The sequence below is a fragment of the Corvus hawaiiensis genome, chromosome 11 (genome assembly GCF_020740725.1).
Source record: "Corvus hawaiiensis isolate bCorHaw1 chromosome 11, bCorHaw1.pri.cur, whole genome shotgun sequence".
In the NCBI taxonomy this organism is placed as follows: domain Eukaryota; kingdom Metazoa; phylum Chordata; class Aves; order Passeriformes; family Corvidae; genus Corvus; species Corvus hawaiiensis.
In genome coordinates, this window is record NC_063223.1 from 14,068,011 (window position 1) to 14,084,272 (window position 16,262).

The 16,262-nt window shown below is 51.2% G+C and overlaps 1 protein-coding gene across 1 annotated transcript; it reads left to right on the forward strand.

Moving 5' to 3' along the window:
- The first annotated feature begins 913 nt into the window (after nt 1-913).
- On the forward strand, nt 914-13,919 carry MCM2 (minichromosome maintenance complex component 2). The gene is made up of 16 exons (XM_048316085.1): nt 914-1,001; nt 1,479-1,666; nt 2,210-2,385; nt 3,021-3,284; nt 4,286-4,505; nt 4,755-4,962; nt 5,996-6,130; nt 6,320-6,511; nt 7,621-7,714; nt 8,250-8,500; nt 8,754-8,880; nt 9,098-9,210; nt 9,347-9,589; nt 10,409-10,591; nt 11,816-11,971; nt 12,854-13,919. The coding sequence occupies exons 1-16, from the start codon at nt 996-998 to the stop codon at nt 12,962-12,964; spliced, it is 2,667 nt and encodes an 888-aa protein (XP_048172042.1). The 5' UTR covers nt 914-995; the 3' UTR covers nt 12,965-13,919.
- Nucleotides 13,920-16,262: the final 2,343 nt, after the last annotated feature.

Consider the following 16,262-nt stretch of genomic DNA (forward strand, 5'->3'; position numbering starts at 1 on the left):
TCATGTGTCACAGAGAAGAGGCTGAGCCACTCTCCTATTTATATCGTGATGCTTCTGCTTTGCTATTTTAGTACCAGCCTGAATCATCCAGCTGGGCTCCTGGAAGAGCCATTTCAGATTGTCAGCTGCCTCTTCAGTCACTTTTGCTTCTGGTGTCTCCTGTTTCAGGGTCACTGTCCCACGCTCAAGCGCAGCCAAGAGCAGAAATAGCCTGATACTAAATAGTGATCAGAAACGCTTCAGAGAATGCAGATCTCCAAAATCCAAACCACCTGCTGTTATGCAAGATCTTGTGGTCTGGGAGGAAGCATTCCATCTCCTTGCCAAACATCAGCCCATTGCTTGTGTTGTCTCGCTAAATTCCTCTTCCAGTCTCTATGGGACAGGTGCTCTTCTTCAGTTCCTCTCCCAAATGGCATTTGCTTGCTGCACTGAACAGCTGGGGAGACAGATGTGTTGCCAGAATAGCTCCAATCAGCTCCCTGTTACTGTTAGCACATACAGACTGACATAACAGAAAAAAACCCCAAACCAACAACAAAATGCCAGAACCTCTTTCCCACCTGTCGTCATTTCAGCGAGAACCAGAACAAAGGTGATTCAACTGGGTCAGTGAGAAACCCGGTGAAGCCAGGCTTGATTTTAGCTGCCAAAGAGGCAGACGTGAGCACGGGAATTCACAGTGGGATCTCTCCGGTGACTCGGGTGCCCGGCAGGAGGACAGCCCTAGAGCCCAGAGGGAAATGTTTGCCAAAGCTTGCCAGTGCCGCCCACCAGCCCCCGAACCCCCTTGGCCGGGAGTGGCCGGCGGTGACCGTGGATGGCCGGGGGTGGCCCTGGGTTCTTCTCGCTCCAGGCTCCCGCCCCCCTCCTCATCCATATTCACAAGGGGGCGGGGCCCTCCCGGCTATCCATTATTCATGAGGTTTCGCGCGCTTTTGTGACCACGTGGGTCGGTTTTCGCGCGGAATCCGGCGGGGCAGGAAGCGGCGGTGATGGCGGTGAGCGGCTGGGCCGGGCCGGGCCGGGCCGGGGCCGAGCCGGGGAGTTGGGGGCCACCTCCTCGGGGTGCGGGTCCTGCGTCCTCCCCGCTGCGGGACACTTGGTGCTGCGGCCCTGCAGGGTCCAGAGAGGATTTCGGGGTGGGGGGGGGACAGTGGGGGTGCGCTCGGCGATGCTCCCGAAACGCCGAGGGAAGTTTTCCGCGTGCCCGGCGCCGCACAGGAGAGAGCTGGGCCGGGGCAGGATCGGACCCTTTCGCTCCGCTCCGGCTGCGCTGCCCTCGGAGGACGGATTTACCCCGCCTCCCCCCCTCCATATGTTTCCATTGCCATTTGCGAGGAGGGCTAATTATTATAACTCATCGGTGATCCATATACCCCCTTTCTGACGGCGGCCCGCATCGCAGAGGCCTCTGGAGGCACTGAGCCCCTCTCTCCCCGCGGTCCCCTGCCCTCACCCCTCTCCTGTCCTTGCAGGACTCCTCCGAGTCGCAGGCGGCGGTGACCAGCCCCGTGCGCAGCTCCCGCCGCGGCGATGCCTTCACGTCCAGCCCCGGTCGGGACCTGCCACCCTTCGAGGATGAGTCCGAAGGGCTCCTGGGGACCGAGGGGCTCCCCGAAGAGGAGGAAGAAGGGGAAGAGCTCATTGGGGAAGGGATGGAAAGGTAAGGAAATCGTTGGTGGGGATCGCGTCCGGCGATGGGGTGCTGGGGATGTCAGTGCAGCCAGCGACGTGGAGGGGGCTCTCAGGCCTCGTGGGTTCCTCTGCTGTGCTGGTAGCTGGAGTGAGGAGGCTGAAGAGCTGCTGGGCAATGGAGAAAGGTCAGAGTATGGTGTCATTTGAGTCCTGGAAGAGCTGAGCAAAGTGCCATCATGGTCCAGGGTGGGTAAACCAGGATCTGCCTGGATGCATGATGTGCATCCAGCCCAGCTCTTTACTCCTGCAGACATGAATTTTGATGTTGTTTTACTTAGCCAGGCCTGCCGGCAAGCTGAACTTTACAGCACAAAGGCTTGAATGCTGGCATTCCTAACAGTGGAGCTGGAGCCCTTTACTGCAGGCCGTCTTCCATTAGGAAGTGCCTTCCTGCTCAACAAATTCTGTCCTGCTGCAGAACAACTGTCCTGACACCTGCCCAGCAACAGCCAGAGAAGGGCTGCAGAATTGCTTTCCTGGCCTGATTCCCTGCTCTGTGTGTGTGTGCTAGGGACTACCGCCCCATCCCAGAGCTGGATGTGTATGAAGCAGAGGGCCTAGCCCTGGATGATGAAGATGTGGAGGAGCTGACTGCCAGCCAGCGGGAAGCCGCCGAGCGAGTGATGAGGCAGCGGGACCGCGAGCTGGAGCAGGGCATGGGCCGCATGAGGAGGGGGCTGCTCTATGGTAGGTGCAATGAACTGTACCAGCTGTGCCACCCTGAGCGCTTGGTGATAACCCAGCCCTTTGCAGGGAGCTGGGCTCTTTACCCTCAGGTTAGCAGGGAGGTCTCTACAGCTCCAGTGTATCTGGGCTCCTAGTGAAATCACTGGCTGTGGGCTTGGCTGGATTCCCTGGTGCATGATCCCTTTCCTTTGCGTTTCCTAGGAACTTATTTGGTGTTCTTCTGGTTACTGCTGAAACAAAGTTAGGATCCTGGGCCTGTATCAAAGGGTTGGGATTCTACCAAGTGTATGCTGTAGAGTTTGTTTGTGTTGGTGCTCCTGTACAGACTTTTGTGGGCTGGATGGAAGGGCCTTTGTTGCACTTTAAGCCCGTTCCTTGGTCAGTGCATTAATGGACTTGAATGTGTGCTGTTGCATACAACTCTTCCTATTCACACCCTTAAAATCTTAGCTATGTTATGGAAAATGTAGGAGCACGTCTAGAACTGGATTTAGGCTGGGCCTGGGATGTCTCTTGGTTTGTATTCCAGGCTGTGACCTCTTTACCTCCACAGCCCATGCAATCCCACTGTGACTAATCCAAAGAGTGGGAATGGGAATCCCAGATCTTGAGCAGTTTTTCCTCCCAACCCTTAGACAGTGACGATGAAGATGAAGACCGTCCTGCACGGAAGAGGCGGCTGGCGGAGCGGGCTGCCGAAGGCATGGAGGAGGAGGATGAAGACATGATTGAGAGCATTGAGAATCTGGAAGACATGAAAGGGCACTCAGTGAGGGAGTGGGTTTCCATGGCAGCTCCTCGGCTTGAGATCTATCACCGCTTCAAGAACTTCCTGAAGACCCATGTGGATGACCATGGGCACAATGTCTTCAAGGAGAGGATCAGTGACATGTGCAAAGGTAGGGCTGGGTCACTGGAGACTCTCTCTCTTTATGTGGGTCACAGTACTTTGTGGTGATCCAGTCCAGAGGTGGATATTTTTCTGCCTACCCTCTTTGTTCCAGACATTGAATCAGCACTTTAAGAAAGCCTGATGCTGATGAAGATAAATGAATAATGGAAACGTGCCTAGTGTCTTCTTTGGTTGTGGCTGACTAATTAGAAGGCCTCTGGCATCTGCTCCTCATTAATATTCATATCGTAGAAATGCTAGCAGAAGAATATGTGGGGCAGCAGACAGTGGTCTGCAAGTTAGTGATCTGAAAGAGACAACAATTGCTGGCTGTCTGCACCAGTTACTTTCTCACACTGGAAACTGGATTATCCAGAAAGGGGACACAAATAGACCTTGTGACTTTGGAAACCATGTCAGTGTTGCAGCCTTGTATTCTGACTAGAAGAAACGGTCATTAAGGCTGTCATTGATGAGTTTTAAAAGCAGAAATTGTCACATCTAGGAACAGCTCATGTAGCTGTACTTGTTGTATTTCTTCTTTGTATTGAGCAGAAGCTTGAGCAGTGGAACAGGATCAGTTTTATAAAGCTAGGAAATAAAAGGCATTTGTCTCATCCATTTCCACAAACATAAGACACAGCAGGTTTTTTGCCAGCCATTCAGCACACATAATGTCTCTCCTATTAACTTCTGTTTCCTGGAGGTCTCTGAGAGAGTTGTGTGTTGGGCTGAGGCTTTTGAATCTCAGGGACACTGAGCCTGGGAAGTATCTGTGCAGAACTGGAGAGGAACAATCACAAGCTTGGTAGTGATGAAGAATTTGTTAGAAAAATAAATTTAAAAGGCTTTTCCACCCATTTTCAAAGTGTTAACCTCTAAACATTTTTCAGGGAAAGTGCAGAGATCTGCTAACTGCAGCCTGTAGGATACAAGCTTGTCTGTTCTGGCAAACTCCTTGAGGAGTGAACAGACTGAAATTACAATTCACCCCATCTTTTTCTTAAGAGAACAGAGAGAGTCTGGTGGTGAACTACGAGGATCTGGCAGCCCAGGAGCATGTCCTTGCCTACTTTCTGCCTGAGGCCCCAGCAGAAATGCTGAAGATCTTTGATGAAGCAGCCAAGGAGGTGGTGCTGGCCATGTACCCCAAGTATGATCGTATCGCTCAGGAGATCCATGTCCGTATCTCCCACCTCCCTCTGGTGGAAGAGCTGCGGTCACTGAGGTAAGAGCAGAGCTACCAGCAGTGGCTGTGGGGCCTGTATTAGGCTTTGGGGTGCTCAGCACTCACCTGTGAGCTAAACCTCTGGGTAAGTCTAACAGGATTGCTGAGCTTAGCACAGGGAAAAAAATCATACCGAGGATGAACTTTCAGCATCCCCAAGGTAAACTTGTGCCTTGCAGCAAGAGTATTTCTGGAGCATGTTTTGCTTTCTGTGCCCTGCAGGCATCCAGCATATCTGTCTTTCCTCAGGCAACTGCACTTGAATCAGTTGATCCGGACTAGTGGAGTGGTGACAAGTTGCACAGGGGTCCTGCCTCAGCTCAGCATGGTCAAATACAACTGCAGCAAGTGCAACTTCATCCTGGGACCCTTTTTCCAGTCGCAGAACCAGGAGGTGAAACCCGGTTCCTGTCCAGAGTGTCAGTCTCTTGGCCCCTTTGAAATCAACATGGAAGAGGTAAGAGATGATGTGTTTGCCTGGATGAGGCTGGCTGCTCATCCTGCTCCACTGCCTGTTCCTCCCAGCCCTGCCTTGGCTCCCACCCTTTGAACAACTTGGTGTGGGGAGAGGGGTCTTCTGCTACATCCAGGGGGCTGTGAAGATAGGTCCATTTGAGCTCTTGACCTGAATGACTCAGTTTAGCAACCGAAAGTAATTTGTTGCCACACTGTAGGTGTTTGGATTGAGTCTTTTACACAATCATCTCTGTGGTACACAGTTATTTATTCATATTTTAGAAATGCAGACACACGCTGTCCAGCTCTCCTTCCCAGGCTGGGTCAGTCTGTCCTGATCTGTCAGCTAGGGAAACCAGAGAGCAAAATCATTGATGTGGAGAGCTTCTGACTTTCATTCTTTGCTTTGATACCTTTAACTATTACTGTATCCCACAGCCGTAGGGAGGAGAGGAGAGAAGATCCAGCAGGCAGGAATTGTGCAGCAAGATTGATTTATTTAAATATTTTACAAACTCTTTTATAGACTTTTTTCTTCATAGTCTAATTGGACAAAGGACCAGCCACCCCTTGGGGTGATTGGCTAAAATCCTAAAACATCCATTGTCAAAATATTTTTCTACTGTACCATAAACAAGGCTTTGCAAGGTCACAGGTGTTCATAGCTTATAGAACTCTGCTACTATCTTCATGAGAGAGAAAAGTGTCTCACGGGCTTAGAAAGAAGCAAGAAAAATTCTTGCTAGCAGCAATATTTGTATCCACATTTAACAATCACAAGTGGAGCATCCTTCTCCCAGGAACTGCTCCAGTATTTGGGTGGACAAACACTGTGGAGGCTGAAACACAGTGGTGAGATGCAGCAAAGTGCTTTCCTGTCCTCACTATTGCCTATCACACCCTGGGACTGCTCCTCACAACCTCCATGCTGCCATGTCCATGGTTTTCTAACTGAAGTACAGTAAATCCTTGAATGGCCCTTCTCTCTGAGGTGCCTGCTGACTTGCTGGGTAACTTTGATTTTGTTGCTGCAGACGGTCTATCAGAACTACCAGCGCATCAAGATCCAGGAGAGCCCTGGGAAGGTGGCTGCAGGCAGGCTGCCCCGCTCCAAGGATGCCATTCTCCTCGCTGATCTGGTGGACAGCTGCAAGCCAGGAGATGAGATTGTGAGTACATTGTTCAAGTATCAGGAGAGCACAGGGTAAATTCTGACAGCGACATCACGGGAACATCTGTGGGGATTTGGGGAGGGGTTGTCCTCAGATGCATTTGAGCAGCTACTTCTGAGCCTTACCTTAAAATGGAGAGGGTTTTTGTACTGTGCAGGCACTGACATAGCATTTCCTGCTTCCCAGGAGCTGACAGGGATCTACCACAACAACTACGATGGCTCCTTGAACACTGCCAATGGGTTCCCAGTGTTTGCAACTGTGATCCTGGCCAACCACATCGCCAAGAAGGACAACAAGCTGGCTGTTGGGGAGCTGACTGATGAAGATGTGAAAGTGATTGTGCGTCTGTCCAAGGATGAGCAAATTGGGGAGAAGGTGGGTCAGCCTCAGACATCCCTTCTGACAGCTTGCCATCACCTGGCAGCTGGATCAGAAAGGGATGAAATGGGTCAGCTGGCCAAACAGTGGTTAAAGGAACCCAGTTAAAGAAATCCCAGTTCTCTCTGAATGGTCTTCTGTAGCTCTCAGCCAGCTGTTGATGAGAGTCTGTTATAGGAGGGAAGTAAATAAGAAACTTCCCTTGTAGTTTTAGAGGTCAAATTTTCTGTTTCTCCTGTTTTCTGTTTCTTCCTTCTCTGAGCCTTCTACATCACAACAGGGCTGGAAGACAGGTGAGAGACAGACAGTGCTTATATCTGATCATTTTTCTCTCCCTGTGTCTTAGAAGCCAAGTGGGGAAAGTTCTGTGAGGCCAGTGACTGCATCTCCAGTCCCCTAAAGGAGATGTTAATGCTTAGCTTAAGTTGTGGTAGATATTTTAGCTTTGCTTCCTCTATATGCTAAGACCTGAACCCAGTACTTGAAAGAACAAAGCTCCTGGACTGGTGCATGTTCAACCTCTCTTGGGTCAGAGTTTATCGTTGTAATGGGGACTTCACTCAGTTGCCTTGGCTGTGCTGTTGTTACAGTGACTGCTGTTGCAGTAGATGCAGCTTCAGTTGGGCCAGGAGTGTTTGAACTTGAGTGGTCTCCAGCATCAGGCTATTTTCAGAATACCCTTGAGAAAATCAGCCAGTTGGTTCTAATATTTGACTATGATGACAATTCATGTGCAGCATAACCCATTCAAGTACTGTCATGTGCAGTGAGTAAGCCTCTGATCAAGGTCTCCAGCTTTGCAAGAGCTGGTAACAGCCACTGTGATGTACCTTGTGTACAACAGGGTTGTGGAGGCAGTGGCAGCAGCTTCCAGCACCAGACTAAATAATCTGCCATGCCCCAACAGCACCATTTTTGTGAAGCTCCTTTAGGAACAGGGGGTGGGTCGTTACCTTTGAAAAAGCCCTCACACCCTGGAATACTCTTTGGAGACAGCAGTACCTTAAGTGTAGCTTTAGATATGGCACCTTGCTGATGTTTGTGCAAAATCCTGTTCAGAACTGGAACTGGTATTCCCTGGACAACTCCTCTGCTTTCCCTCTCAGATTTTTGCCAGCATTGCCCCATCTATTTACGGACATGAAGATATCAAGAGGGGCTTGGCTTTAGCTCTTTTCGGTGGAGAACCCAAAAATCCAGGTGAGTGTCACTTGTGTCCCTTGGTCCTGCCTCACTCTGGGGAGGGCAAAGGGACCTGGGTTTGTCTATGCCATCACAACAAGAGGGGTTAGAGTTGTCTATGTGGCTTGGTGACAGAGAAGGTTTGACAGACTGAGGGATATCTGTGATTGAGCTGGCTGTTTTATCACACTGAAAACTCTGGTGTGACAGTAGAAATGCTAGGACTGAAAATAGCTCCTGCTACAAACCTGGGCAAGTTTGTATCCCTCCTCTAGGAGGTCACATTTAATGTTCCTTCAGAGGTTTGACCTTCTGGCACCCTGATTTGTTATCATCTCCTCTGAAGGATGTGTTAGTCATCTTTGTAAAACAGACTTTCTAATCTTGCTGACACATCCTGTCTCCAAAACTGACTTTATTTCCCCCCTAACTTTCCTGTAAACTGGTTGCCATGCCTCCTGGTTGCCCTCCCTTCATCTTTGTGGTGCTCAGGGCAAGGTTGCTGTCAAGCCATGCACTCAGCTGCCACATGACTTTCCCATTGCTTTTGTAGGTGGCAAACACAAAGTTCGTGGTGACATCAATGTGCTTCTGTGTGGAGACCCTGGTACAGCTAAATCCCAGTTTCTTAAGTACGTGGAGAAAGCATCGAGCAGAGCAATTTTCACCACTGGCCAGGGAGCTTCTGCTGTGGGCCTCACAGCCTATGTGCAGAAGCACCCGGTCAGCAAGGAGTGGACTTTGGAGGCAGGAGCCCTCGTGCTGGCTGACAGAGGTGTCTGCTTGATTGACGAATTCGACAAGGTGAGCCCAGCCTCATCTCTCTGAGAAGGAGTAGCTGTGAAGGGACCAGCTGTAACCTCTGTCCTCTGAGGACACACTGTAACTCATGGTGACATCTCCCAGATGACCAAAGTTCCTGCAGTTTGCTTAGGCCCTTGGTGGTCCATAGTGCAGTTGGCTGCCTTTTCAGAGCATCTGGAGCTGATTCTCCTTTTGTGTTTGGCAGTGGGGTATAGACATAGATTCACTCTCAATCATTCTTGCTTTCCTGTAGATGAATGATCAGGATAGGACCAGCATCCACGAAGCCATGGAACAGCAAAGCATTTCCATCTCCAAAGCAGGCATTGTCACTTCCTTGCAAGCTCGCTGCACCATTATTGCTGCTGCCAATCCCATAGGTAAGTGTTGAGAGACTACAGGACCATCCCAGGCTCTCAACATAAATCCACGGTCATGAGAGCTGTGGCACAGCTTCCCTTCCCTCTGCCTGGTTCCTTCAGTCTGGAGCACAGATCAAGTGAGCAGAAAAGTCTTCAGTAATGTACTGGAGGTCTGTCCTTCCTCCAAAGCTGCAGCCTTGGGGCCTGTTTGACTTGGATTGTCTGTGTGACCCAGGTGGGCGATATGACCCGTCGCTGACGTTCTCGGAGAACGTAGACCTGACAGAGCCCATCATCTCTCGATTCGACATCCTGTGCGTGGTGAGAGACACAGTGGACTCAGTGCAGGTAGGGGCTGTGCCAGGAATCTGTGTGTGTGCTGGGCTTTAATGCTGCTGTTGGGATGCTCAGCTGCAGCTGCCCACTGAGTTTTTTCTGTCCAGTGAGTGTGCTCAGTGTCTGTTGGTGCATTGCTCCCTTGTAGGATGAAATGCTTGCCCGGTTCGTTGTTGGCAGCCATGTCAAGCACCACCCAGGCAGCAAGGAGGCAGTGAATGGGGACACTAATGAAGTCATCCTTCCCAACACGTACGGGGTTGAACCCATTCCTCAAGAGATCCTGAGGAAATACATCGTCTATGCCAAAGAGAAGGTCCACCCCAAACTCAACCAGATGGACCAGGACAAGGTGGCCAGGATGTACAGTGACCTCAGAAAGGAGTCTATGGTGAGAATACTGAGGAAAGGAGGGAAGAACTGTATGTATCTAGACTGCAAATCAGCCTGAGACTGCTCCAGCATATGTTGACACATTCTTGCCATTCCCATCACAAAAGTCTGTGCCACTGTTTTGTGAGAGACAGGCAGATCCTGCAGTGTCTGCTGAACAGATTATTCTTCATCTAAATGCAGAGTCTCGCCTGTTGGTGATGTGTGGACTGATGGACTGGACACATGTACAGTGCCTGCCATGGCAAAGTCCTTTTATTGTCACCCAGTCTGGCAGGCCCACAGGAGATGTTTGCATTCACTCAGATCCACATGCTCCTGGTCCATTACAGGGAGCCATTATCTACAGAAATGCCCTTCTCTTTTGTCTGTGGGATGCCTCAGGCTTGTTTCATGCTCTCCAAGTGAAAGAGGAATTTGCTGAGGTGTGAGGGAGATTTTTGGAGCTTGGGAAAACTATATCTTTTTTGATTGGCTCTTTGTTTCTTTAACTCCTAAAATCTGCTGGAGGAAACTGGATTGCTAATCTTGGAAAGGCCCTAAACAGTGTCACAGAGTGACCCCGCAACATCCCCTTGCACTGTGATGAATTCAGATGAACAGGGAAGCTGTGCCAGGCTGTGTGGCCGTGCCAGCAGGTGGCAGAGCCTCCTTAGCCTGAGTCACCCTCAGAGGTGCAGAGAGCTCCCTGCAGTGTGAAAGTAACTGCATCCTGGGCCAGAAGGCACCTGTCTTGTATCCTTGTTTTGTATCCTTGTCTTTGACCCCATGTCTTGTATCCTTCAGTAATGTGTTGCCTCCTCCCCTTTGCTCTCAGGCAACGGGCAGCATCCCCATCACGGTGCGGCACATCGAGTCCATGATCCGCATGGCCGAGGCGCACGCCCGGATGCACCTGCGCGATTACGTGGTGGAGGACGATGTCAACATGGCCATCAGGGTGATGCTCGAGAGCTTCATCGACACGCAGAAGTTCAGCGTCATGCGGAGCATGCGCAAGGTGAGGCGGGCACCGGCTGAGCCGGGGGCTGTGGCTGCGCCCCGCGCCCTGTGGGTTCAGCTGCAGCCTCCTTGCACTGCCCAGGCTGTGGGAAGAGATGCTCTGCAGGGGCTCTGTCCTGTGCAGACAAGCACTGAACCTGTGTAAATGGAGTACTGTGGGTATGAAGTGTTAAAGAAGTTCCTTGTCTGACCATCCAGGAGCCACTCTGGCAGTCACACTAATGCCACCTGAGCTGGGACCAAGGCCGCTTCACAGCTACACACACCACACTCACAGTCAGACAGGGTTTCCTGACCAGCTTGACCCCAGGTTTCCCACAGCAGAGACTCAGACAGCTGGGTACTTAAAGTAATTTAATCATGGTATAATAACAACAGCTCGAGCTGGGTGCCTTTGAGGAGGGACCCCAAACAAGGCACTGTTTTGTGACTGCCCTTTGTTAGTCTGTGGTGAGGCAATGTTTTTGTTGCGCCTGAGAAGGAAGTGTACTTCAAGCCTCTGAGTCAAAAGCACTGCCATGTCTCTTCTTTTTTGACACCTTGCCTTCTATTTTGGCACAGGGCTCCTGCTGCTGCTGCTGCCAGGTGATCAAACTGAGCAGGCAGCTTGTTTCTTCACATTTTTATTGGGCTCTCAGGGTACAGTTAAGCACAGGGCAGCACTCACTGTGGGTTAGTGTGCAGTCTGCCCTGTTCTCTGAGTAGCAGGGGCTGGCTCCGAACAGCTCTTGGCTGGTCACAGGCTGGCTTTTATCCACTGTTGAGTGTCTGCCCTCTGTCTGGACGACTCATGGCCTCTCTTTTTGGCCTCAAACAGCCAGCCAAGTATGAGCGTCTGCTGGGCAGGCACAGGGCAGTCTGGGTTAAGAAGCCGCTTTGTGCCTTGCCCAGGGCCAGCCCTCCTGTGGCTGTGTCCCCGTGGGCAGCACAACTCCACAGCAGTGCACTGCTGGCCCCCAAGAGGCACCAGGGCCCCAGCGGAGATTCCAGATGGGAATAAGAGCAGTCAGCAGAGGAGTCATGGCTGTCAGAGGGCTGCCATTGCAGGTGGAGGTGGCAGCTTGGCAAGGCCAAAGTCACTTGAGGAGCACTAAGGGCACAGGTGGCAGCAGTGTCATTTGGTTCCCCCTGTGCTCCGTGGGAGGAGGGGGTTGGTTGATGTTGAGCACCACAGTGTGTCACTGTTCCTGATCCTCATGGCTCATCTCATCCTCCCTCCCAGACTTTCTCCCGCTACCTTTCATTCAAGCGAGACAACAACGAGCTGCTGCTATTCATCCTGAAGCAGCTGGTTGCAGAGCAGGTGATGTACCAGAGAAACCGCTATGGAGCCCAGCAAGACACCATAGAAGTCCCAGAGAAGGACCTGGTGGACAAGGTATGGGGCTTATAACAAGATGCCTCTGGGACTGGTTCATGCTCACTCTGCAGCCTCAGAACTAGAGGAATTCTCAGACTTTTACATTATGATACCATAAAAAAGACTGGTGTTAATCAATATAACCTGGCATCAGGATTGTCTCCTGTGTATCTTCTCTCTTGTTTGGAAGGACCTTATTCTTCCCTCTCTGTTCTCATGCACCCCCATAAAGCTTTGGGGTTGGAATGGTAAATCCTGCAGTATGGTGCTTACGCGGGTGAATGAGAACTCGAGTTCCCTGGCATCTGCATTTGAAGAAGCAAAAGCAGAAAAATTTATGCATGTGAACTTTTTCAACTCCTCCTGAGGCTCCCTTGCCTCCTCCTTAATGCATCTTCATCCTGGTCCAAAGGCTGCATTTCTGACTTGGCCTTTCTGTGCAAAGTGTTGACCTTGCTTGGCACTAAAGCTGTGTTTGATTCCCGGGTTAGTGCTTTTTTGCTCTTTGCATTAGATGTGCAGAGTAACTACTTGCAAAGCCACAGCTTGGTGTTGCCAGGGTGACCACCCCCAGTCTGATGTCTCCCTTGCAAGACTGTCCCACTGGGTGAGGTTTTGGGGCTTTTTTTGGATAGGAGTTACATTCTAGCTCTGGTGGAAGTAAAAGGACGAGCTGAGAGCAGGCAGATGCTGAGCCAGCATCCTCTCTTGGCTCAGCTCAGCACTGCTAATGCTCCTTCCTCCTGACCTGCAGTCTCCCCTGCTACTGCAGTTCTGGTTCCTGCTGAGCAGAGCAGAGATTGCTGACTGTCAAATTTTATGCAGCCTTTGCTATGGAAAACCACATGGTTCTTACTTAGATTAAATAAACATTTACCTCTCCCCTCCTCTTCCTCCCAGGCTCGGCAGATCAACATCCACAACCTCTCAGCCTTCTATGACAGTGAAGTGTTCAAGATGAACAGGTTCAGCCGGGATGTGAAGCGGAAGCTGATTGTCCAGCAGTTCTGAGGCTGGCAGCAGAGTCTGCCACGTGCTTCTGTGAGATGAGACCTCCATCTTCCAGCCCTTCAGGAATGCTACAGGGATCCTGAGCCAGAGGGACTAGGCTGCACATCCTCTTGCTTGCTTTGTGCCTTATGGATTAAGGGAGTGCTGAGCTGCTGAAGACCTTGTAAATAGAACAGAATTAAGTAGTTAAATGCCCTGTCAAGTCTGTTTAGCAACTTCGTTCACTACTTTGCCTTGTAGCTAAGCACAGCAGGAAGAGAATTGCTGGCCGTATACATGGCATGTTTTCTGTTTGTTTGTCACTAGTTGTTACGGGCTCCGCTGCAGGAGGGACCAAGCAGGAGCATTTGGAAAGCATTATCCATGCCCCTTGGATTGCAAGCACCCTCAGGGATTCTCTGTTCCCATCTCTGGTGACTGTACAGCCTGATGGGTGATAATTGAAACTGCTTTCAACTCTCCATGAACCAGCCAGCCTCTCTGCTCCAGGCCTTCTTGCCTGACACTTGACATTTCCCCAGATGCCCACGTGGGCTGACCTTGTGCTGGTTTCTGTGGGGGAGGAGGGGGCAGGCAGAGGGAGATAAGAACTGAAACAAAACATAGCTCTTTCTGATCTTAATGATGATCTGTGGGCAGTGAAAACTCCTTCTGTACCTGGTAGGGAATCTCCAGGAGCCCGAGTGGAGAGGCTTCCCTTGCCTTAGTGGGTGTTATCTCTGTGCAGCTGTCAGCAGGTGTGAATTTACAACTGAATCCAAGTGCTACCTTTGACACCTAAACTGAACACCCTCTCTCACACCCATCTGCTGAGAGTGAAGTACCCATGGTGCTGGTTTGGGGCATGGCAGTGGAGGAGGCCTAAGCTGGATGTGTTCAGGGAAGACAGGATTGGCTCAGTATTCACATGCAATTTTCTTAGTATGTGTGTTTTAAATACATTTGTCTTTCAATACTTCTGTGTTTCCTCCTCTTTTGGTAACTCCTGCCACCAAGAGTGGAAATAAGAGCTTAAGTGAGCAACCTCGGTGCTGCATGAGCTGCTCAGCAATTTGTGGGGTTGGGTTTGGATACAATCACATCTCATTTGCTCTTCAGGTTAGTAGGGACTGTAAGTGCTTGCTCTCAGCTCTAGCTGAGACACTGGACTGATAGCAGGACACAGTTGCCCTGGACAGTGCCATGAACGCTGCCTTTCCCACCGAGGACCTGCCTGCAGCGGCTCCTTCCCTCTCTTGCCTGTTTATGTTTGTTATCCCACTGCGACTGTCCCATCACAGTATTTCCCACCTCTCTTCCTTACACACACTTGGGTTAGACAGCCTTGATCTCATGCCTTGGCTGCCACTTGGATTCCAGTCTGGGAGCAGCAGTAACCCCTCTCCAGGATGCAGCTGAGCTCTGCAGTGAATGTGCTTTTCCTGGCTGGAGTTGCAGGACCTTATGGCATCTCCCGCCTGAGCTCAGGAGGATTTGTGAGCTGGCTGCTGCAGTTGTGTGCTGGCCAAGCAGAGGTGTCCCTGGCTGTCGACACTGCCACCGTGGCGTTTGTCACGGTGCTCTGTGTGTGTGTGTCCTCCCACCCTGGAGCCAGCAGTGCTTGAGCCCTGCTGGGGGCTGAGCACATGACTCTCAGCCTGAAACAGGCTCTGCGTGTTGCCTCCTCTGTCTGCCAGCTCCCTCCTGTGTATTTGTTTAACTGTTTTGGCTGGTTTTTTTCCCTTCCTACTGGGTCTCTGTCTTACCAGGACTTTCTGCAGGCAACCCAGAGAGACACTTCCCTGGTACACCTCCCCTGCCTGAGGAAGCCTTTGCCCCTGAATGTGGGCCTGGATTGGGTCTGTGCTGGGCATGGCTGAGCTGCTGTGGGCCTGCAACTGCCTGGTGAGGTCCAGTGTGGTTCCTCGGGGCTGACACAGCTGTTAGCACCTTACCTCCTAATGCCAGAGGCCACAGAGACAGTCCTTGGGCATACCAACTTTGAGCACTTCTACATTGTGCCCAGCTCTGTGGGAACCCACACACCTTGCTGGGGAAGGTCCTGGCCCTGAGAGAGCAAAAACAACAATTACAAGGGATAAAACAAGCTTGTCAAGCGAACTGGTGTGTTGTGTCGATGAATGTTGGGTGCAGGAGGAGGAAGAGGCTTTGTCTTGCACTGGAGAAATAGAAAATGCTTCCTAAACCCTTGCAACCTTGTGAAGCCTCTGCTATGCCTGTAGTGACCCACAGTCAAGTAGGTGGCCAAACATGTCACTGCAAACCATGAGAGATACACGAGAATCAAGTGGGACTCCTGATTTTCCCAACTCCTTACCCTGCTGCTGGGCTGGACTGTTGATAGGCACCATTCAGCTTTGTCCTACAGCTTTCTCCTGCCTCCTGTGCTCCGGTCCCACCTCACTTGGCACATGAAGTGAGCAGTGGCAACAGAGAAAAGCCATTGTTGGAGTCACTTGTTTGTCATTTTGCTCACTGTGCCTCCCAAATCCTCCACACAAAGGCAGTTGTGCCCTCCCACCCTGTTGTGTTGCCAGCATCCAGCAGCGCAATGAATTCTTGCAGCTGCGCCCTCGCTAATGCTGGCATCAGCTGCTCAGTGGAGTGTTAATGCCAGTCTGAAGGCATGTTCCTCCTCTCACAGCCACTGAGCTTTTCAGATTCCCTGGAGCAAGCTTTGGCTGTTGACAGCATCAGGTGTCTGGTCTGGACAGGGGTGCAGGCAAGGGTGAAAACAGATGCTGCCCTGAGCAGGGACCGCCTTCCTGGAGCCATGCTCCTGCTGAACATAGCGAGGGTTTTGCCGCAGGGCTCTGGAGCTCAGCAAGCCAAGCCACACTCATGGAACGAGGAGTTGCTCCCCTGACAACCTTGAGTTTAGCCAAGCTTGTGCACTTGGCTTCTTGCTGCTGTGATTCAAACTGCACAGTGCCCCTGGCAGCCAGGGGCCAAGGCAAGAGTCTAGGGGAGGTGAGGTCTTCCCACAGTAGGCTATGCCTGGGCTCAGATGGAAGATGGTAAGGGTGCTCCTTGTAAAGGAGACAGGGCTTTATGGAGACAAGTGGTGTCCCTTCTTGTGGTCATCTTCCCCTTGGGACTGTGGTTGTTGGCAAATGCTGGGTTAGTCTGGCTTCAAAGAGCACCTGGATTTGAAAAGGGTGTGATGGGCCAGATCCTGATCCAGTTTAACCTCAACAAGCTGCGTGCACACTCCTGAGAGAGCAGCAGGGCTCTCTGCATCTCATAATAAGCTGTTTGACTTCAGCTCAGCACAGTGCACCTGCTTGGGGTGCATGAG

Coding starts and splice junctions, on each gene's coding strand:
- MCM2 (XM_048316085.1), top strand. Junction 6,131..6,319: donor GCAAGCCAGGAGATGAGATT/GTGAGTACATTG, acceptor CCTGCTTCCCAG/GAGCTGACAGGGATCTACCA. Junction 8,501..8,753: donor TGATTGACGAATTCGACAAG/GTGAGCCCAGCC, acceptor GCTTTCCTGTAG/ATGAATGATCAGGATAGGAC.